General features: G+C 43.3%; 1 protein-coding gene across 1 annotated transcript; it reads right to left on the bottom strand.

Annotated features, from left to right (window-relative positions):
* Window positions 1-2,218: 2,218 nt before the first annotated feature.
* On the bottom strand, window positions 2,219-15,439 carry LOC115207879 (RNA-binding protein 5). The gene is made up of 25 exons (XM_029775412.1): window positions 15,187-15,439; window positions 14,736-14,792; window positions 11,883-12,051; window positions 11,567-11,719; window positions 11,318-11,387; window positions 9,970-10,043; window positions 8,885-8,968; window positions 8,649-8,709; window positions 8,397-8,468; window positions 8,149-8,309; window positions 7,936-8,033; window positions 7,695-7,782; window positions 7,518-7,586; window positions 7,289-7,364; window positions 7,067-7,170; window positions 6,806-6,941; window positions 6,599-6,690; window positions 4,868-5,074; window positions 4,611-4,763; window positions 4,192-4,272; window positions 3,781-3,975; window positions 3,459-3,533; window positions 3,241-3,344; window positions 2,945-3,074; window positions 2,219-2,708 (listed from the first exon to the last, which is right to left on the bottom strand). The coding sequence occupies exons 2-25, from the start codon at window positions 14,750-14,752 to the stop codon at window positions 2,583-2,585; spliced, it is 2,595 nt and encodes an 864-aa protein (XP_029631272.1). The 5' UTR covers window positions 14,753-14,792; window positions 15,187-15,439; the 3' UTR covers window positions 2,219-2,582.
* Window positions 15,440-17,413: the final 1,974 nt, after the last annotated feature.

Below are 17,413 nucleotides of genomic sequence, written 5' to 3' on the forward strand. Positions count from 1 at the left end.
AGCTGCCTCCTCAGCAGTTGCACATTCCACACCAGGAAGTGACAGAGAGGAAAGCAGACCAGAACAAAGAAAAGCACACACAGAGTGGCCACCAAGGGGCACCCTCCAAAGTCCAGTACCTTGTAGATGTAGGGCTTCCCACTGAGGTTGGTTTGGCCTGTCAGCCAGTAGACCACAGCAAACAGGATATAAAGGCAGCCAATGAGGAGCTGATAGAGGTAGTGGGCCAGGTGGATGGGTGTTGCTGATAGGAGAAAGTCCAGCAGGCCCTGGGCAGAATTTCCCACGTGCATGTTGAGGTTGAATGGGGACAGAGGGTGGTGCTCCATGGGGTAGTCAAGGCTCCAGTAGAGGAAGGACACAGCGAGGCAGAAGGCACACATCAGGCTGTGGAGGAACCACTGCAGTCTCGGGGAGATGAAGAGGAGAGAGGGGAGGGGCAAAGGACCCAAGGGCTCTGTTCCGATTCCACGCTCTCTGGTTTGGTCCCCTAAGAATGAAGAGCAGATATCAGTCAGTTCATTGGTTTCGATAAAGACTAATTCAATCAGGAAATTAAACTTAAAACAAAAAGCAGCATTGGCAGCCATCTTAGTATCATCACATTTCTGTTTGTGAGCGTCCTACATCCAGAGCAGGTCTTTCTTTGGCACTGCAGTGGCACCTAACTAAGACTGTGGCACAGGCCAGGTTACAGGAAGCAACCAGGTGGTAGACGACCATCAGGCAGTAGGTCAGGTGGCTGAAGATGAGCCACTTGGGATTGGAGAACAGCAGGCCAGAGTACATACACCAAATCAGGGTGTAGAGCAACATGAAGACCCTGTACAGCAAACAGACCCAAGGGGCTATGCCCCACTTTGGGAGAGAGGGACAAGAGGACAGAGTCAGTAGTCTAATTTGAAATACAAAGACTACACCTGTTGCCCTTGGACAAGCTCAGAATCCCCAAGCCTACCGAAAGAAGAGCGTGGTGGTTCCGTGTCAGTGAAAATTAGTCTCAGTAGATCAGCATGACTGACATCTGTCTGTCTATCCATAAATACCTGTGGCTGCAGCAGGAGCTCCGATCTAGAGAGCGAAAGGTGGAGTTTGGTCAGGGAAAGCTCCTCCTTGAATTCCTCTTTCCAGCATTGCGTCCAGCTCAGACCCATATGGATCAAAGTAATAACAGGACAACCTGTGAATAAAGTCAACCATAAGTCCTCTGAAACTCCCTTAGATCACCAACTCAAAGACCAAATCAAGGGATGGCTTGATGCAAAACAGACAACAATCACGTCACAGGCCTTGTCTTCTAAACCAAGTTAGCCGTCATTAAGGTCTCATGACTTGGCTTAAGTTGACAGGACAGGAGGCTCGATTGGATTCACCACACATTCCTGCCACTTTGGCTATTCATCTAATAACATAACCTCATTACACTCTGTGATGGTTAAATCCATTATCAACCTGGTGCATAACACAAATACGTCTGAGACTTTGATCAATTTAATTTGGATAGAATACTGTTCATTTATCAAGAGGAAGCCATGTGAGATCACATATATACGTATATATAGAACATCTGTCTCCTCTGACATCAGGAGCCTGTTGGAAAAAGGGCTAAATTGTATGCTTAAGGACCAGCGTTGCTCTTCCACTACTCTCCATAAGACTTCATAATCATGTGCATTCCACACCTCTGTTCAATGGAACCTCTATATCTAGTAGTCCAAAACCACAAAATCAGATACCTCTAACTCTAAACAGGTTACAGTAATATCAGACATTCCTTGCAATAGTTTACCTTTAGTCAAAACGTTACCATAAAGCACAATTTGTCAAAACCAAATAGAGCGGATGGTGGAATCATACCTGTTCTGGTGGATACACTCAAGGCAGGCGAGGTGAGAAGTAGTAGTGAAGGGTAACACTGGGGTTCAAGGATCCAGCGAACTGTCCCAGGAGGAGCAGTTCAGCAATGTCCAGTGAGTCAGACAGGCTGTGGGGAGGGGCAGCTCTCATCACAGTACTCCTAAAAACAAAAACTTCCTCATCAAATCATAGTGCCTTCATCGCTAAACTGAATGAACAATTGAAAACTTCAGCACATATGCGAAGGACTGAGACTATGGCAACAATACTGTACCTTGAAGCACATGATCTGATTCTGTGAATCCTCGTACATGTAATTAAAAAAAGTATTCTAAAATTTGAAAAAACAGATGGAGGCACGTAAACACAAAAGTCAAGTTTAATTCTGATCTCTCTCTCTCAGAAACAACCACAGAGTAGCTTAGCACAGCCACATTTGTATTCCATACAAAATTACAAACTGTACACAATGCTATTGACAGCATTTTATATGGAAGAAAAAGGCAATAAAGAAAGCTTTTTTTACTAAATAAAAAAATACATTAAATAGAAGAACTAGCTTGGCCTGTGAAATGCCCAATATCTTCATTATTTATAGCTGTTGTACAAGGCCACAGAGATCATAAATAACACATTTTTCCTCTTGTTCTTGTCATTTTCACAGTGGTGAGGATAATAGGCAGGTAACAGGGAATGAGGATGGAGTGGATGGCTGTATTATTTGTTCACTCAATCTCAGTGAAGCGTGCAAACATGGCTTTGCGCACGGCGTCCTTGTAGGTGTCTGATGCGGAGAGTTCGTAGTTGCTTCCCTTGATGCCCAGGCCTGTGCCCTTGGTTCGTAATGAGGCCTGTGGGGAGAGGGCAAGAAGACGCTTATCAAAACAGACAGATTGGGCTCAGGTACCCCCTTAGGTACACCTGCTAATTGGCCACACATATACAAACTCAACACACCGCCATGCACCGACCTGATCTGTCAGAAAATAGCCCAGTGACAAGAAACTACAGGCCATTTAAGCACTCTGCACTAACTCACTGCAGATGAAAAAGGCCTCTAATTTCTCATTTTGGCTGCATAACTCACAGAGATAGGTGCAGTGATGCCCTGCTGGTTGCGGCCCAGGCCCTTGCCCTCCTGCCAGCCCATGGCCTGCAGCATCTTGTTCCCAATGTTGTCACTGGTCAGACCGTCTTTGGTGGGCTGCTCGTAGTTCCTGTGTGTCAGGTGGTTGATGAGAGGTGAATTAATCAAAACGGTATTAATAAAATGTAATTCATTTATTTCTGGTTACTTGAATTGATCAAGGATGTAGTTGGACAATAACATTCTCGTAAAGTGAGACCCCCTGCTTTTGAGATAGGATTGGCTGAAGCCCTTACACTGTGGGGGCAGGAGGCTGATAGAATTTCTTCTTCTTGGGTGCTGGTGGTTCGGGAACACCATACTTATCCCTTCTTTCAGCAGCTCTGTCTCTGTACTTCAGCTACACAGAATCACGTCAACATAACACAAATTATAATCATTGGCGTCATTGAAGATCTCGGATTTCTAAAAATGTTCCTGTGAATGGCAAAAATCTTCAAAGAGTAAAGCCTACCTCCATCTCTTTTCTCTCCAACTCTTCCAGCTGGGCCTCAGATAGTTTGGATCTTCTGTGAATTTCCAAGTTTTGCTAAAACAATAAAGCAACAAAAAAAACAAAAAAGGGATTAATACTCCCCGGGAACTATGCAATTCACACATTTAAATGGAACGACGAGTCTTGGCATGACAGTTCAAAAGAATGTGCGTTCTCACCTTGCTTATGCTAAAAGGCAACTGCACACCCTCAGCAGATGGCAGGTCCAAAAATAACCCTAAATATTTCCCTCCACCCAGACTCAGAGATTAAAGTGGCATTCTGCTCCTTGCCATCCTACCTTGTGCAGGTCTGAGAGCTGCTGGTGGCGCAGCAGGGCGTCTCTGCCGGGGAACTGCCTGAGACAGAGCAAGCAGGCCATCTTCTTCCAGTCTGTCAGCTTGTCTGACCCCTCATCACCCCCACCTCCACTCTCTGGGTTGGCTGCGTCCTCTGAGTCACTGTCCCCACCAATGTAGGCTGCCACCAGGCCACTCTGCAGCACACACACAAACCTTTTACTTTGCAGTGAGAACCATGCCCGACAAGCCACTGGAGAAGTGAGGAACGGGCTTTCCAATTGGCATAGATACAAAGTTACTCCACATCTCACCACCAGATGGCCCAAAACCACTAATAATCCAAGCTACTATTGTCTTTCTCTGTAGTCTAACAGTAGTGTTTCACAGTGCTATCTCAGCTACATCCTTACCTTGGCTACTGGGGTTTCCGGTTCTCCATTCTTCAGCAGCTCATTCATCACCGATGGCTGGGTCTCAAACCCTGCACCATGCTGAAGGAGCAAAACACTAAATCAGACACTTCCAGTTACATTTTAGTCATTTAGCAGACTCTCTTATTCAGAGTGACTTACAGGAGCAATTAGGGTTAAGTTCCTTGCTCAAGGGCACAGATAGATTTTTCACCTTGTCGGCTCAGGGATTCGAACCAGCGACCTTTCTGGTTACTGGCCTTACACTCTAACCGCTAGACTACCTGCCACCCATTGACATGACACCAAACAGTTCATCATCCTTTAATTGAGATAGGTATCCCAGTACCACTGCTGTGACATGATTTAAGAGCCAGCTACAGTATGTTGACTCAACAGAGGGTTATAATCATGAGTACCTTTTTCTCAAAGAGGGTAGAGAAGCCTGCATCAGCAGCGGCAGCCTCTCTCCGGTCCTCATCCCTGCCCTGCCCCAGGCCCTGCAAGCTGCTCTTGATGCTCTCCTTCTGTTTGTTTAGGCTCTTGGCCCATCGCTCCATGTCTTTGGCTATCTGAAATGGGAGACAACAGAGTTACTAACATATCTCACTATATGCACTAGTGCTTCAGTATGGGACTTCCCCATGCTTGCAAGAGGTGCGTGTCTGCCTGTTACCTGCTGGGCAGACTTGCTTTTGGGCTTGTCCTTCTTCTCCTTGGACTCTGTGCTGGACGAGGCTGCTGAGGAGGCGGAAGCCTGTTCGGAGCTGGAGTCTGCTGATGTTGTTTCTGCTGCTGTTGTTTCTGCTGCTGCTGCAGGGATGTAGGTCTGTGTCTCACTGTCCCAGTACAGGTACTGCTGGGTCTGGGAGTTGAAGTAGTACTACACAGAGATAGAAATACATCATGTATAATAATAATGACACATTAATCATGATCAATTCTCTGATAGAGGGGAAGTCTATAGGGGTGAAAGAATAGTTACAGTCTTGACTTTTTCCACATTTTGTTGTGTTACAGCCTGAATATTAATTGGATTAAATTTAGATTTCATGTCACTGGCCTACACACAATACCCCATAATGTCAAAGTGGAATTAAGTTTTCAGAAATGTTTACAAAATCAAAAAAAATGAAAAGCTGATATGTCTTCAGTCAATAAGTATCCAACCCCTTTGTTATGGCAAACCAACAGGAGTAAAAATGTACTTAACAAGTCACAAAATAAGTTGCATGGACTCACTCTGTGTGCAATAATAGCGTTTAACATGATTTTTGAATGACTACCTCATCTCTGTACCCCACACATACAATTATCTGTAAAGTCCCTCAGTTGAGCAGTGAATTTCAAACACAGATTCAACCACAAAGACCAGAAGGTTTTCCAATGCCTCGCAAAGGGCACCTATTGGTAGATGGCTAAACATTTAAAAAAGCAGATATTGAATGTCCTTTCGAGCATGGTGAAATTATTCACTATAATTGAATTACACTATAATTATATTTTTTTATTACACTATAAATACACCCATCACTACAGATGTCTTTCTTAAGTCAGTTGCCCGAGAGGAAAGAAACCATCCCAGGGATTTCACCATGAGGCCAATGGTGACTTTAAAACAGTTAGAGTTAAATGGCTGTGATAAGGTACTCAAGTAAAACTGCAAAAAATACAAAGCGTTATGTTTGGGGAAAATCCAACACAGCACATCACTGAGTACCACCCGTCATATTTTCAAGCATGGTAGTGGCTGCATCATGTTATGGGTATGCTTGTCATCTGCAAGGACTAGGGAGTTTTTTGGGGGGATAAAAAGAAACGGAACAGAGCTAAGCACAAGCAAAATCCTAGAGGAAAACCCTGGTTCAGTCTGCTTTCCAACAGACACTGGGAGATGAATTCACCTTTCAGCAGGACAATAAACTAAAACACAAGGCCAAATCTACACTGGAGTTGCTTACCAAGACAACATTGAATGTTCCTGAGTAGCCTAGTTACAGTTTTGACTTAAAATCGTCTTGAAAATCTTTAGCAAGACTTGAAATGGCTGTCTAGCAATGATCAACAACCAACTTGACAAAGCTTGAAGAATTGTAAAAATAATAATGTGCAAATCCAGATGTGGAAAGCTTTTAGAGACTCACCCAGAAAGACTCAGCTGTAATCGCTGCCAAAGGTGATTCTAACATGTATTGCCTCAGGGGTGTAAATGCTTTCTGTATTTAATTTTCAATACATTTGCAAACCTTTCTAAAATCATGTTCTTTTCACTTGGGTCATTATGGGGTATTGTTTGTTGATGGTTGAGAATTTGTACTTTTTTTTAATCCATTTTGAATTCAGGCTGTAACACAAAATGTGGAATAAGTCAAGAGATATGAATACTTTCTGAAGGCGCTATACATACCTGGCTGTTAGGGTCATAGTACAGACCAGTCTGTGGATCGTAGTAGTACCCAGATGACTCATCATATTGGTAAGCGGAGGTGTCAGGAACAACTGGTTAAAAGCAACAGCAGATACATTGTATTGAATGACCTTCAGGTATTCAATGTATGGCAATGACGTTCAAACTAAATAAAGAATGGAAATCCAATATGGAGTCCCAACTTACCAGATGTGCTGTCAGAGAAAGTGACAGCTCCAGGGGAGGCTGCTAAAGCGGCTGCTGCTGTTCTCAGTGAAGAGGTGGCAACTCTGGAACTGGTAGCCTGTGGCGCCACATCAATCTGCCCAACTAGTTGGTGCGCCTGTGAGTGGGAAAACAACAGCACCACATGTGCAACTGCTGCACTCATCCGTATTGACAACACCCGATTGAGCAGCATGTGTGTAACAAGCATCATGAATGTTGATGTGAGCCCTAAAGCGCTACCTGTATGGTAGGCTGGCTGAGGAGGTGATGTTGGTAGACCTGTGTGGTCAGGGAAACAACCACACCTGCTGCTGTAGGGACCAGGGCCTTCACTCCTGGTGCAGCTGCCATTAAAATACACAAACCATGATTAAAGCCATAATATAAACCAGACAGTCTGAGTCACTAGTTGTAGTGTTAAGATGCACTGTGAAGTAGACGTCGGTCTATTTGGATTCTCACCTCCTAATATTCCGTCTCCAGGAGCAGGATCCAACACAGCAGGCTGCTGAGGCCACGACAGATAATCCTGCCCATACTGAAAGACAAATATTATACATGTTGCTTAATAAAACTAACTTTAAATTTAAATTGACTGACTATCTGTCCCTGATGCACAGCTTCAGGTTTAAAGAGCAACCCCCACTTGGTGTGGAAAGATGAGTTGAGTTGGCCTCCAAAGAGTACTGACCTGTGTGTGCTGTGCACAGCCCTCCTGCAGGGAACCATAGTCTGTGGTAGCACCCAGGGCCTGCTTTGGCTGAAAGACGGAAAGAGACCAAGGCATGAGAACATAGAGTGGTGGGACCACAACTACATGATTTATATAAGATGACATGAGGTGCAGAGGGAGTAGTCATAGTGATACCTGGCTGGAGGACCACTGAGCAGCAGCAATGGCTGTGCTGGCAACGGAGAAGGCACTGACTCTGTTCCCATCAGGCATCAGCAGGTCTCTGTCGGGGAAACACAAAGAGATGAGATCTGGATTTTGGTGTGTGGGAGGATGTATATTTAATCCTCTTATTCCTATGGTGCTTCCCTATAGCTGTGTATGGAGTGAGTATGTGGCGTATTGTTTGATAAAGGGAGACAGAGTCATGACTCACTTCCTGGCACTCTTCGCATAATCCACCCCAATAGTCTTCCCATCCAGCTTCAGAGGGGGCTGCAGGCCCTGGAGGATTGTCAGGAGCTGGGAAGCCTCCTACACAGGAATAAGAACAAAAATAAGGATTGCAGACATACTGTCAACATGAGACCTAACTTAGCCAATCATATTACAATGACAATGTGCATTATTCTGATGACAACACGCATACCAGTGGAGAGGAGAGCTGTACAAAGGCGAAGCCTCTGTTCTGTCCTGTCTGTTTGTCCTTGATCAGACGGATGTTGCCCGGGGACAGGATGGCGTAGGGAGCCAGGGTCGTCATGATGGCCTCAACGCTGGAGAGGGGAGCGATGTTTCTCAAGATGATCGCTGTCAAGAAAATAAGAGAATGTTCCTACTCTTCCTATCAATAGCCACACACAAAGGCACACAGAATGGTTAGAAGATGGTACTCACTGTCGCCACAATAGTCTCCAGCTTGCTTAGGCTCTAAGTTCCGGTCACTGGGGCCAGCAGACTCTGACCCCTCTGTTTAAAACACAATAGCAAAGTAGTTCTATCAAGGCCCACCCAGCAACTATGATATCACCTGGGATTGGCCACTGGACTTTCACATCAAGGGTCTGGAATGTGATACTTGATAATCACTGGTCTCTTTAGCTGAGCCATCCACATTGGGGATGCAAGTATGAACACAGGGCTACTTACCTACTTTGACTGCTCCACATCTGAAGCACCTCAGCCTCTTCCGGAAATTGTACAGACCGCACTGCAAGCAACCGGTTACATTGTTTTCACTCAGTTGAAATAAACTTCAACGACAAAATAGTGTATCTAGAAACATTGATGGAAACTATGAGTGAAACCATTTGGCAACACAAAACAGAGAAGGGATTTGGTCTGTGGAGTAGAAAACATGGAGGTGGAGAAGAGGGGATACTTACAGCATTGCAGAGCCAGTTTTCAAATGTGTGTCTCCGGTTGCTGTAGTGCATAGCCACACACTTTCCCTGAATCATCAGCTTATTCTGTAAAATCAAAAGCCACTAATTATTTTTGCTTCCTCAACTCCTAGCCACACAGTCAGGTGAGATTCTCATACTATCACACCCCATAAGCGAGCACAGCCGGGAAGGGAAAGAGTTGCTAGGGTCACACTCGCTTAGGTACAACCCCTCAGAGAACACAGGGGTGAGTAGATCAGACAGAGACACAGAGAGAGAGAGAGAGAGAGAGAGAGAGAGAGAGAGAGAGAGAGAGAGAGAGAGAGAGCTACAAAGAGAGAGAGAGAGAGAGAGAGAGAGAGAGAGAGGGAGAAAAAAAAAAAGGGGAGTGCATGTGCTGGGTAGGATTCTAGCAGTGTGTCGGACCGGAGTGCTACCAGCCCGTCCTTGGCCCATTCCCTCGTCTTCGGTTTGAAAGGTGGAGGATGTGTAATGGGCCAAGAGACTGAGCTGGAGCAAAGTGTGCTATGTGGAACCCTGCCCTGGGGGCAGCCATATCAAAACATGGCTATGTGAGACACCCAGAACCAAAGAGCGCATAAACTCTCAAAGTAAAATCCTTATTTTCTTAAAATATACACTTATTTAGCTACACAACAGCACACACAAAATGAGCTACCTCCTCTTTTGATTGCTTAAATCCAGTCTTCATTCCAAATGTTAAAAATGTATAAGTTGACACTTTGTATGGTGAGCTTCAGAGGGTCCAATGCTAATCTCGCAAATTTTTATTGTACAGGAATTATTGTAAAGACTATTTTTTTCTGTCTAACCTGTTTAAACTAGAATTTCTGTTAGAATAATCCATCTAGTTCATGATATTATAAAGACAACTTAAAGAAAGAAATCAGATTCATATTGCAAAAGCGTTGGTGCTGTCCTTTGTCTATGTAGGACCCTCAGCTCTCAGCAAATGGTCACTTATACAGCAAATTTCTCAAAGGTCAGTCTCTCAAGACATCTGTTTGTTATTTTGGGCTTTGATCTCCAAGACAAAATCTAGACTTGGCGATTGTTGAAGCAACCTGATTGGTCTCCATCCATCGGGTAGCATCTTGCAAGTGATAAAACTCCACGAAGGCGAAACCTCTGCTTATACCTAGAGACAGCATTCAAATATAGACGGGAGTTGTGTTAGTCAGAGTGCTTTGGCACAACATTCAAACTCTGTCACAGTCTGCTTCACAACCCATTACAAGTGAAACAGTTGGAGATGTATTTTGAAGAGGGTAGGGGAGGGGTAACCTTTGCCATAGCATGAAAGCCTTCAGATGACAGTGCTTGGATCGCACTTGAATGATTGCCACGCAAAGATGATAAGATAAAATGTGAAGTGTTTAAAAAAACAAAAAAAACAGAGACAAGTACACCCACTTACCAAAGGGGTATCCTACGAAGCACATTTGAGGAGTTAGCGAGGTAACTTTGGTCAACTCGGAGTTCAACTTGGGATAACCAGTCACACGAAAATGGCTCACCTTTTAGCAAGGTAAATTACTATGGCAACGAATCCTTCAGAACTAACCTGCTCCGGGGGAGGCTAACTCAGGGCTAACTCCACTTACCCTGAATGAAATGACAGAGCAGAGAGTTGAGGACCAGTGAAATCAGATTCCCACTTGCAAAGATTGCTTCATCATCCCCTTCATTAGGAAGACGACGGAGTCAATATTTTATTAATCACATTTTTTTGGTGTTAAAATATCACATTACACATTTTTTAATGACAGAATGCATTTTAAACTTCACGCAATGTAAAACATTTGTATGACTTTATACATAAAAAATATCGATATGAGTGAGGAAAAAGGGTGCTTGTGCATTGATAAGCACACCAAAGACAGCATTAATGATAAGTAATAAAATAAAGATGGCACTTCTAAAAGTAGATTTCACACCATAGCCTGCTGAATTTGCAAGATAACTTTTCTTTCATTTTGAGTTTGGCACAAATAAAAATGTGGCACTGACTCACCCATGGATTGATGTTTCAGCATTGTCTCAATGAAAAGTTTGTAGCCATGTGCGACTTGCACACACAGTCACAAGCCTGCTAGAGTTAGCGTCAGACGGACAAGCAATATCCACTGTCGTAGTACGGGCGAAGACTGAGCTTGAATGTGAAGCAAACTGAAGCTGGTCAGCTTTATAAAAACCCTGAGTAGATCTAGCTTGCTTCGAAGGATACCCTTATGGTCTCAATCTCATCTACAAATAAAAACAATCTTCAAAACAAAAGACCCACTGGTGTAGGTGTGGTGAAGGTTCCTTTGCTATGGCAAATATGATTGATATTGGAGGCAAGGTGGCGTGTGTAGGGTGGTAGTGTGTGTGGAGCCGAATCAACCTGAGGCTCCAGACAACAACTCTCACCTGTCCTCTTCTTCATCAGCCGGATGTCCACAGGCTGGGGTCCCTGCAGCTGCTCAAGAGCAGCCTGGATCTGAAACACAGGAGGGGAACATTCAGTGGGCCACGGTTCACTATATTCAAGAGAGGTCACAATCCACAATGTATGTTTCCTATTATACACATCAATACTGCATATGGCATGCTAGCCTCTGTGAAGCACGTATTATCAGTAGTTATATTAACGTGTGGTTAGGAATAAAGAGGACCTACAGCTTCCTCTGTGACGTAGAGGGACAGGCCCCGGAGCATGATGGTCTTGCTCTCCTCCTGCCCCAGCTCCATCTTATAATCCTGCTCTTGATAATCGCCATCAGACTGATAGCCATCTTCAGACCTGTCACTGTTGTGGCGCTTTCGCCTTCTCTGCAAGAAGAACACAGTTGTCAACTGAAGAGGGCAAGCAACATTACATCAGAGAACAACAGCTTTTCATGGCAAACAGCCCAGTACAGAACATGTTTTTGATGAATGCATTCCCAAGGTCTATGAGATCCCCATGACCGTAACTTGATTCCTCGAGTCTCACCTCAGGGCCGTCTCGGTCTCTGCGCTCATCAAAACGGTCAGTGTGTCTCTCGTCACTCCAGCGCTGGTCATAATCCCTATCCGGCTCTCTGTCCCGTCTTTCACGCCACTCTGGATCATCTCGCCCCCGGTCTGACGCATACCTCCCACTACGCTCACTTCGGCCAAACCTCAGAACATAAACACACAAGGTAACATTATTCACATGACATATTCAGCTAATACATTCCTAGCTCAATAATGGACTAAAGGAGCCAAACGTTACTCCTTATAGTCCAAGGACCTTACATGTTCTGTTTAGAGGTGGCTCTGGAAGCCAAAACAGCCAAATACTCCAACTAAACGTGAATCGATTCTCAATTGCGGTACGGTTCTAGCAACATAAAGCCCTGTACTTTCATATCGTATCAAAATAATTTGACAAATGCTAAATATACACTTACTGTTCACTCTTTTGATACAATTGCAGACACTATTTTTCCAGTGACAACACAGGTGTTCGTAGACGCAGATAGCTAATTAGCACAGGTAGGCCTCTGTCTTCCGTCTGTTTACAAGCTGTAACATGGAAATATGGCCGTGTGGGAACCCTAACCCTATAAAATGTGTGTGGCAATTTAACCTTTGATTTCTTGCTGATAAGAAAGATACTTTCCTTATGTTTCCAAAACCATAGCGATGCGTTTTAATGTACAGAACTAGCGTCAGGCCTCTTAAAGCTGCAATATGTAACATTTTGGGCGACCCGACCAAATTCACAATGAGTTATAGATATGTCATTCTCATTGAAAGCAAGTCTAAGAAGCGATAGATATGTTCTGTGCGCGCTATTTCTATGCTTCCGGTTCTCATGTTTAGTTTTTGCATCTTTTATTTTCGGTTTTGTACACCAGCTGAAAATACAATATTTTTGGTTATTGAAAAGATATTTCACAGCGGTTTAGATTGTACAATTATTATACATTTCTTGTTTTGTCACAAACTGAAATTAGGCGAACTACTCGAATTCAAATCACCCCCGGACAGAAGACACTATTGTCAATAGGCGCTAAAGGTACTTTGCACCTATGAATGGGTAATGCATTCCTAGAAAATCCCATGTTTGTCAGAAGAGTGCATTGCATCCAGACATTCAGGGGGTAGCTACCACACATCAACTTTTTCTTTTCCTACACCCTTTGCTTTTGCCAGAAGATAACGACCCTACTGTTACACTTGTTTACACTGAGCTGCACTAGGGTCGGAACACAATCATAGCGCACGTTTACATGCACACTACAGAGTATGGCATTAGTCATGTAAACACCGTACTTTGTTTATCTTAAATCGGCGTAGATCATAATCGAAGTAAGCATTCGCCGATTAAAACACCTGGTTTTCTGAGCAATCTTTCAAATTATTAGGAAATGTAAACAGCTTAAATCGGCGTTCGAGCGGTGTATTTGATCTAAGCACGTGCCAGCACCGGGTAGTGCAAGCCTCCCTCTTATGCGCAAGTTAAATATGCATCTTATATATAGTTTACACATACAAACTTTATATGTCCGAAGTCTGAATCAAATTCTATGTGCAAAAATAACAGTCACCGTGGAAGAACATTTATTTTGTTTGCGGATGTTCTGCATTTATCAAAAGTCCCATCAGTAGCCTGATTTCCAATGTGTCCATGTAAACAGGATTATTAGGGAAATCGTTCTTCTGGCACTGCATGTAAATGTTTTAAATGACAAATTATATACTGAACAAAAATATAAACGCAACATGCTACAGTTCATATGAAGAAATCAGTCAATTGAAATAAATTCATTAGGTCCTAATCCATGAATTTCACATGACTGAATAGAGATATGCATCTGTTGGTCAAAGATCACTTAAAAAAAAAAAATGGGCCTCTGGAGCTCGTCACAGTATTTCTGTGCATTCAAATTGCCATTGATAAAATGCAATTGTGTTTGTTGTCCGTAGGCTATGCCTGCCCATACCATAACCCCACCACCACGGGGCACTCCGTTAACAACGTTGACATCAGCAAACCGCTCGCCCACACTACGCCATACACGTGGTCTGCGGTTGTGAGGCCGTTGGACATACTGCTAAATTCTCTAAAACAACGTTGGAGGCGACTTATGGTAGAGAAATTAACATTCAATTCTCTGACAACAGCTTTGGTGGAAATTCCTGCAGTCAGCATGCCAATTGCATGCTCCCTCAAAACTTGAGATATCTGTGGCACTGTGTTGTGTGACAAAACTGCACATTTTAGAGTGGCCTTTTATTGTCCCCAGCACAAGGCCCACCTGTGCAATGATCATGTTGTTTAATCAGCTTCTTGATATGCCACACTTGATATGCCACCATCCAGTGGATGGATAATCTTGGCAAAGGATTAATGGGATCTTTTATTTCAGCTCATGAAACCAACACTTTACATGTTGCAGTTCAGTGTATTAACCTGACTATCCACAATAATCACATCATTGTGTGCATGTAAACATGCACTATAATTACATTAAGAAACATGGAGCCGGCGTGAGATATGGGTCGGAAAATGTACCTCAATGCTGGGACGGTACATGCCACAGTACTCCTAATTGTACGGTTAAAACTGGCAGTATTTCAGTCTTCTCAATGGAGCAGTGTGGCTAAAGGTACAATTGAGTACAGTAGCATATCCCATCCCTGCATTGAGGTACGTTTTCCGATCCATATCTCGCACTGTGTATGGTACCTTAATGTAACTATGATTGCGTTCCGACCCCAGTGCAGCTCAGTGTAAACAAACGTAATGGTAGGGTCGGTATCTTCTGGCAATCTTTACTCCTGAGTCAGGTATAAATGTCGGAGAAATTCTCACCTCTTGTCAGCCCCCATGTTTCACTGCTGAACAGCAACAGCCAGGCTTACAAATTAACTGTAGGGATGCAAAATAAATGTTGCATCAATTACTAAACTTGTTGAAATGCCAACAAATAGTTAAACACTAATTTACTACTAACGTTACTGCTTAAAAACAATGCTAGCTACTAGCTAGCTAACTTGGCTATCTAGCTAGCTAATGATGTAGCAAGCGAAACAAGTCTCGGCTAGTATTTACTTAGCTAGTTAAATAGCTAGCTATTCAACTAGTTAGCTGTTTAAATTACATGTCTAACTAACTGCTATTTTAGCTAGCTAGGTCTTTGCCAAGTACACCGATTAAAAATAACGTTAGCTAGGTGAGAGGTTTGATCAGTCAAGGATTATCTTGCTAGAACAGATTTGCTAGCAGTTGATAGCAATGTAAAAAGAGTAAGTTGAATACTTACCAGTTAAATAAAGTATTAAGGCCTGGCTTTCGTGGCCTGTTTTACAACATTACAAAGAAAAATGTCTCAATATATTTCCCTCCGCTTCCTTCTTTAGTTTTGTGCCAGCATACAGCTAACGTTAGCTAGCTAGCTACTGTTGTAAATCCAAAGGAATGGGTAATGGTTAGATGGGATACAGTTTGTCAAAATCCTTTTCCTTATCTAAACTAATTATCCTAACCTACGTTAATTCGGTCATGGCTAGAAGGGATGTTGAATTTGTCAACGTGACGTCATAATACAGTCTGCTCGACTCGCGCCGACGTAGCTAGAGTTGACTCAAATCAGGAATAGTATCATATTTATAAACAGGAGAAAAGGAACACATTTGTTGTTCACAAAAAGTATAACGCGTCTGGACAGAATGTAGAGTTCGAATTTAATCAAGGAGATATATTTATCTAGGTCATTAGTAAACTAGCTAGCTAACGTCGTTGCGTTGACTAATGCGTTAGATAGCTAGCTAACGTTAGTTAAGTAGACATACGTGTGTGTTATTAATCGATTTTAGATTATCCGGCAAGATAGCTAAAGAGATTAACTGCTATTCTAATTTGTGTCATTTGTTTAATTTATCAAATCTCGCATTGGGAACTCAAGTATGTTCCCTGTGATGGAACCCTACGCCTGTCAAATCAAATCAAATGTATTTATACAGCCACTAGGGCAAGGATAAACATGCGAGTGAGTAGAAAAGGGAAACGAACGGTAATTAAGCTAATGTTTACAAACGATGCGCAATGAAGGTGATTATGATTGACTCATATTGGGAGGAGGGGATGCCTGTCAGGAAGGGAGAGATAAGAGAAGGTGAGAGTTTGAGAACTGTGTGAATGAAATGTTATTTTCGTGTCAAATCGCCAATTGGCAACCCATCCCTTTTGGGATTAATTGACACAAACATTACAATAATTCACAATGATAATTATCCTTGCGGTATTCTCTGCATTGTGCATCGCATAAAGAGTGAAAAAATGTAAGGTAAAAATCAATACACAATAGTAAATAAGGTTATCAAAACAATAATTATATCCCTGGGTCAGTAAAATAATATACATACAGTGTATATACACATACATACAACATATACTGAAAAATAAATACAGAAAAAGAGAAACAGAAGGCATTTGAACCCAGTCTGGCACAAAGAGAAGATTCATAAGGGAGACAAGCCTATACACAATCTAAACTCATCAAAAAAAAGAAAGTCAATTTTTCAGGACCCTGTCTTTCAAAGATAATTCATAAAAATCCAAATAACTTCACAGATCTTCATTGTAAAGGGTTTAAACACTGTTTCCCATGCTTGTTCATTGAACCATAAACAATTAATGAACATGCACCTGTGGAACGGTCGTTAAGACACTAACAGCTTACAGACGGTAGGCAATTAAGGTCACAGTTATGAAAACTTTGGACACTAAAGAGGCCTTTCTACTGACTGAAAAACACCAAAAGAAAGATGCCCAGGGTCCCTGCTCATCTGCGTGAATGTGCCTTAGGCATGCTGCAAGGAGGCATGAGGACTGCAGATGTGGCCAGGGCAATAAATAGCAATGTCCGTACTGTGAGACGCTTAAGACAGCGCTACAGGGAGACAGGACGGACAGCTGATTGTCCTCGCAGTGGCAGACCACGTGTAACAACACCTGCACAGGATCGGTACATCCGAACATCACACCTGCGTTACAGGTACAGGATGGCAACAACTGCCCAAGTTACACCAGGAACACACAATCCCTCCATCAGTGCTCAGACTGTCCGCAATAGGCTGAGAGAGGCTGGACTGAGGGATTGTAGGCCTGTTGTAAGGCAGGTCCTCACCAGACATCACAGGTAACAACGTTGCCTATGGGCACAAACCCACCATCGCTGGACCAGACAGGGCTGGCAAAAAGTGCTCTTCACTGACGAGTCACAGTTTTGTCTCACCAGGGGTGATGGTCGGATTCGTGTTTGTCGTCGAAGGAATGAGTGTTACGCCGAGGCCTGTACTCTGGAGCAGGATCGATTTGGAGGTGGAGGGTCCGTCATGGTCTGTGGCGGTGTGTCACAGCATCATCGGACTGAGCTTCGTTGTCATTTCAGGCAATCTCAACGCTGTGCGTTACATGTGGTACCCTTCCTGCAGGCTCATCCTGACATGACCCTCCAGCATGACAATGCCACCAGCCATACTGCTCGT

The sequence above is a fragment of the Salmo trutta genome, chromosome 14 (genome assembly GCF_901001165.1).
Source record: "Salmo trutta chromosome 14, fSalTru1.1, whole genome shotgun sequence".
Lineage (NCBI taxonomy): Eukaryota > Metazoa > Chordata > Actinopteri > Salmoniformes > Salmonidae > Salmo > Salmo trutta.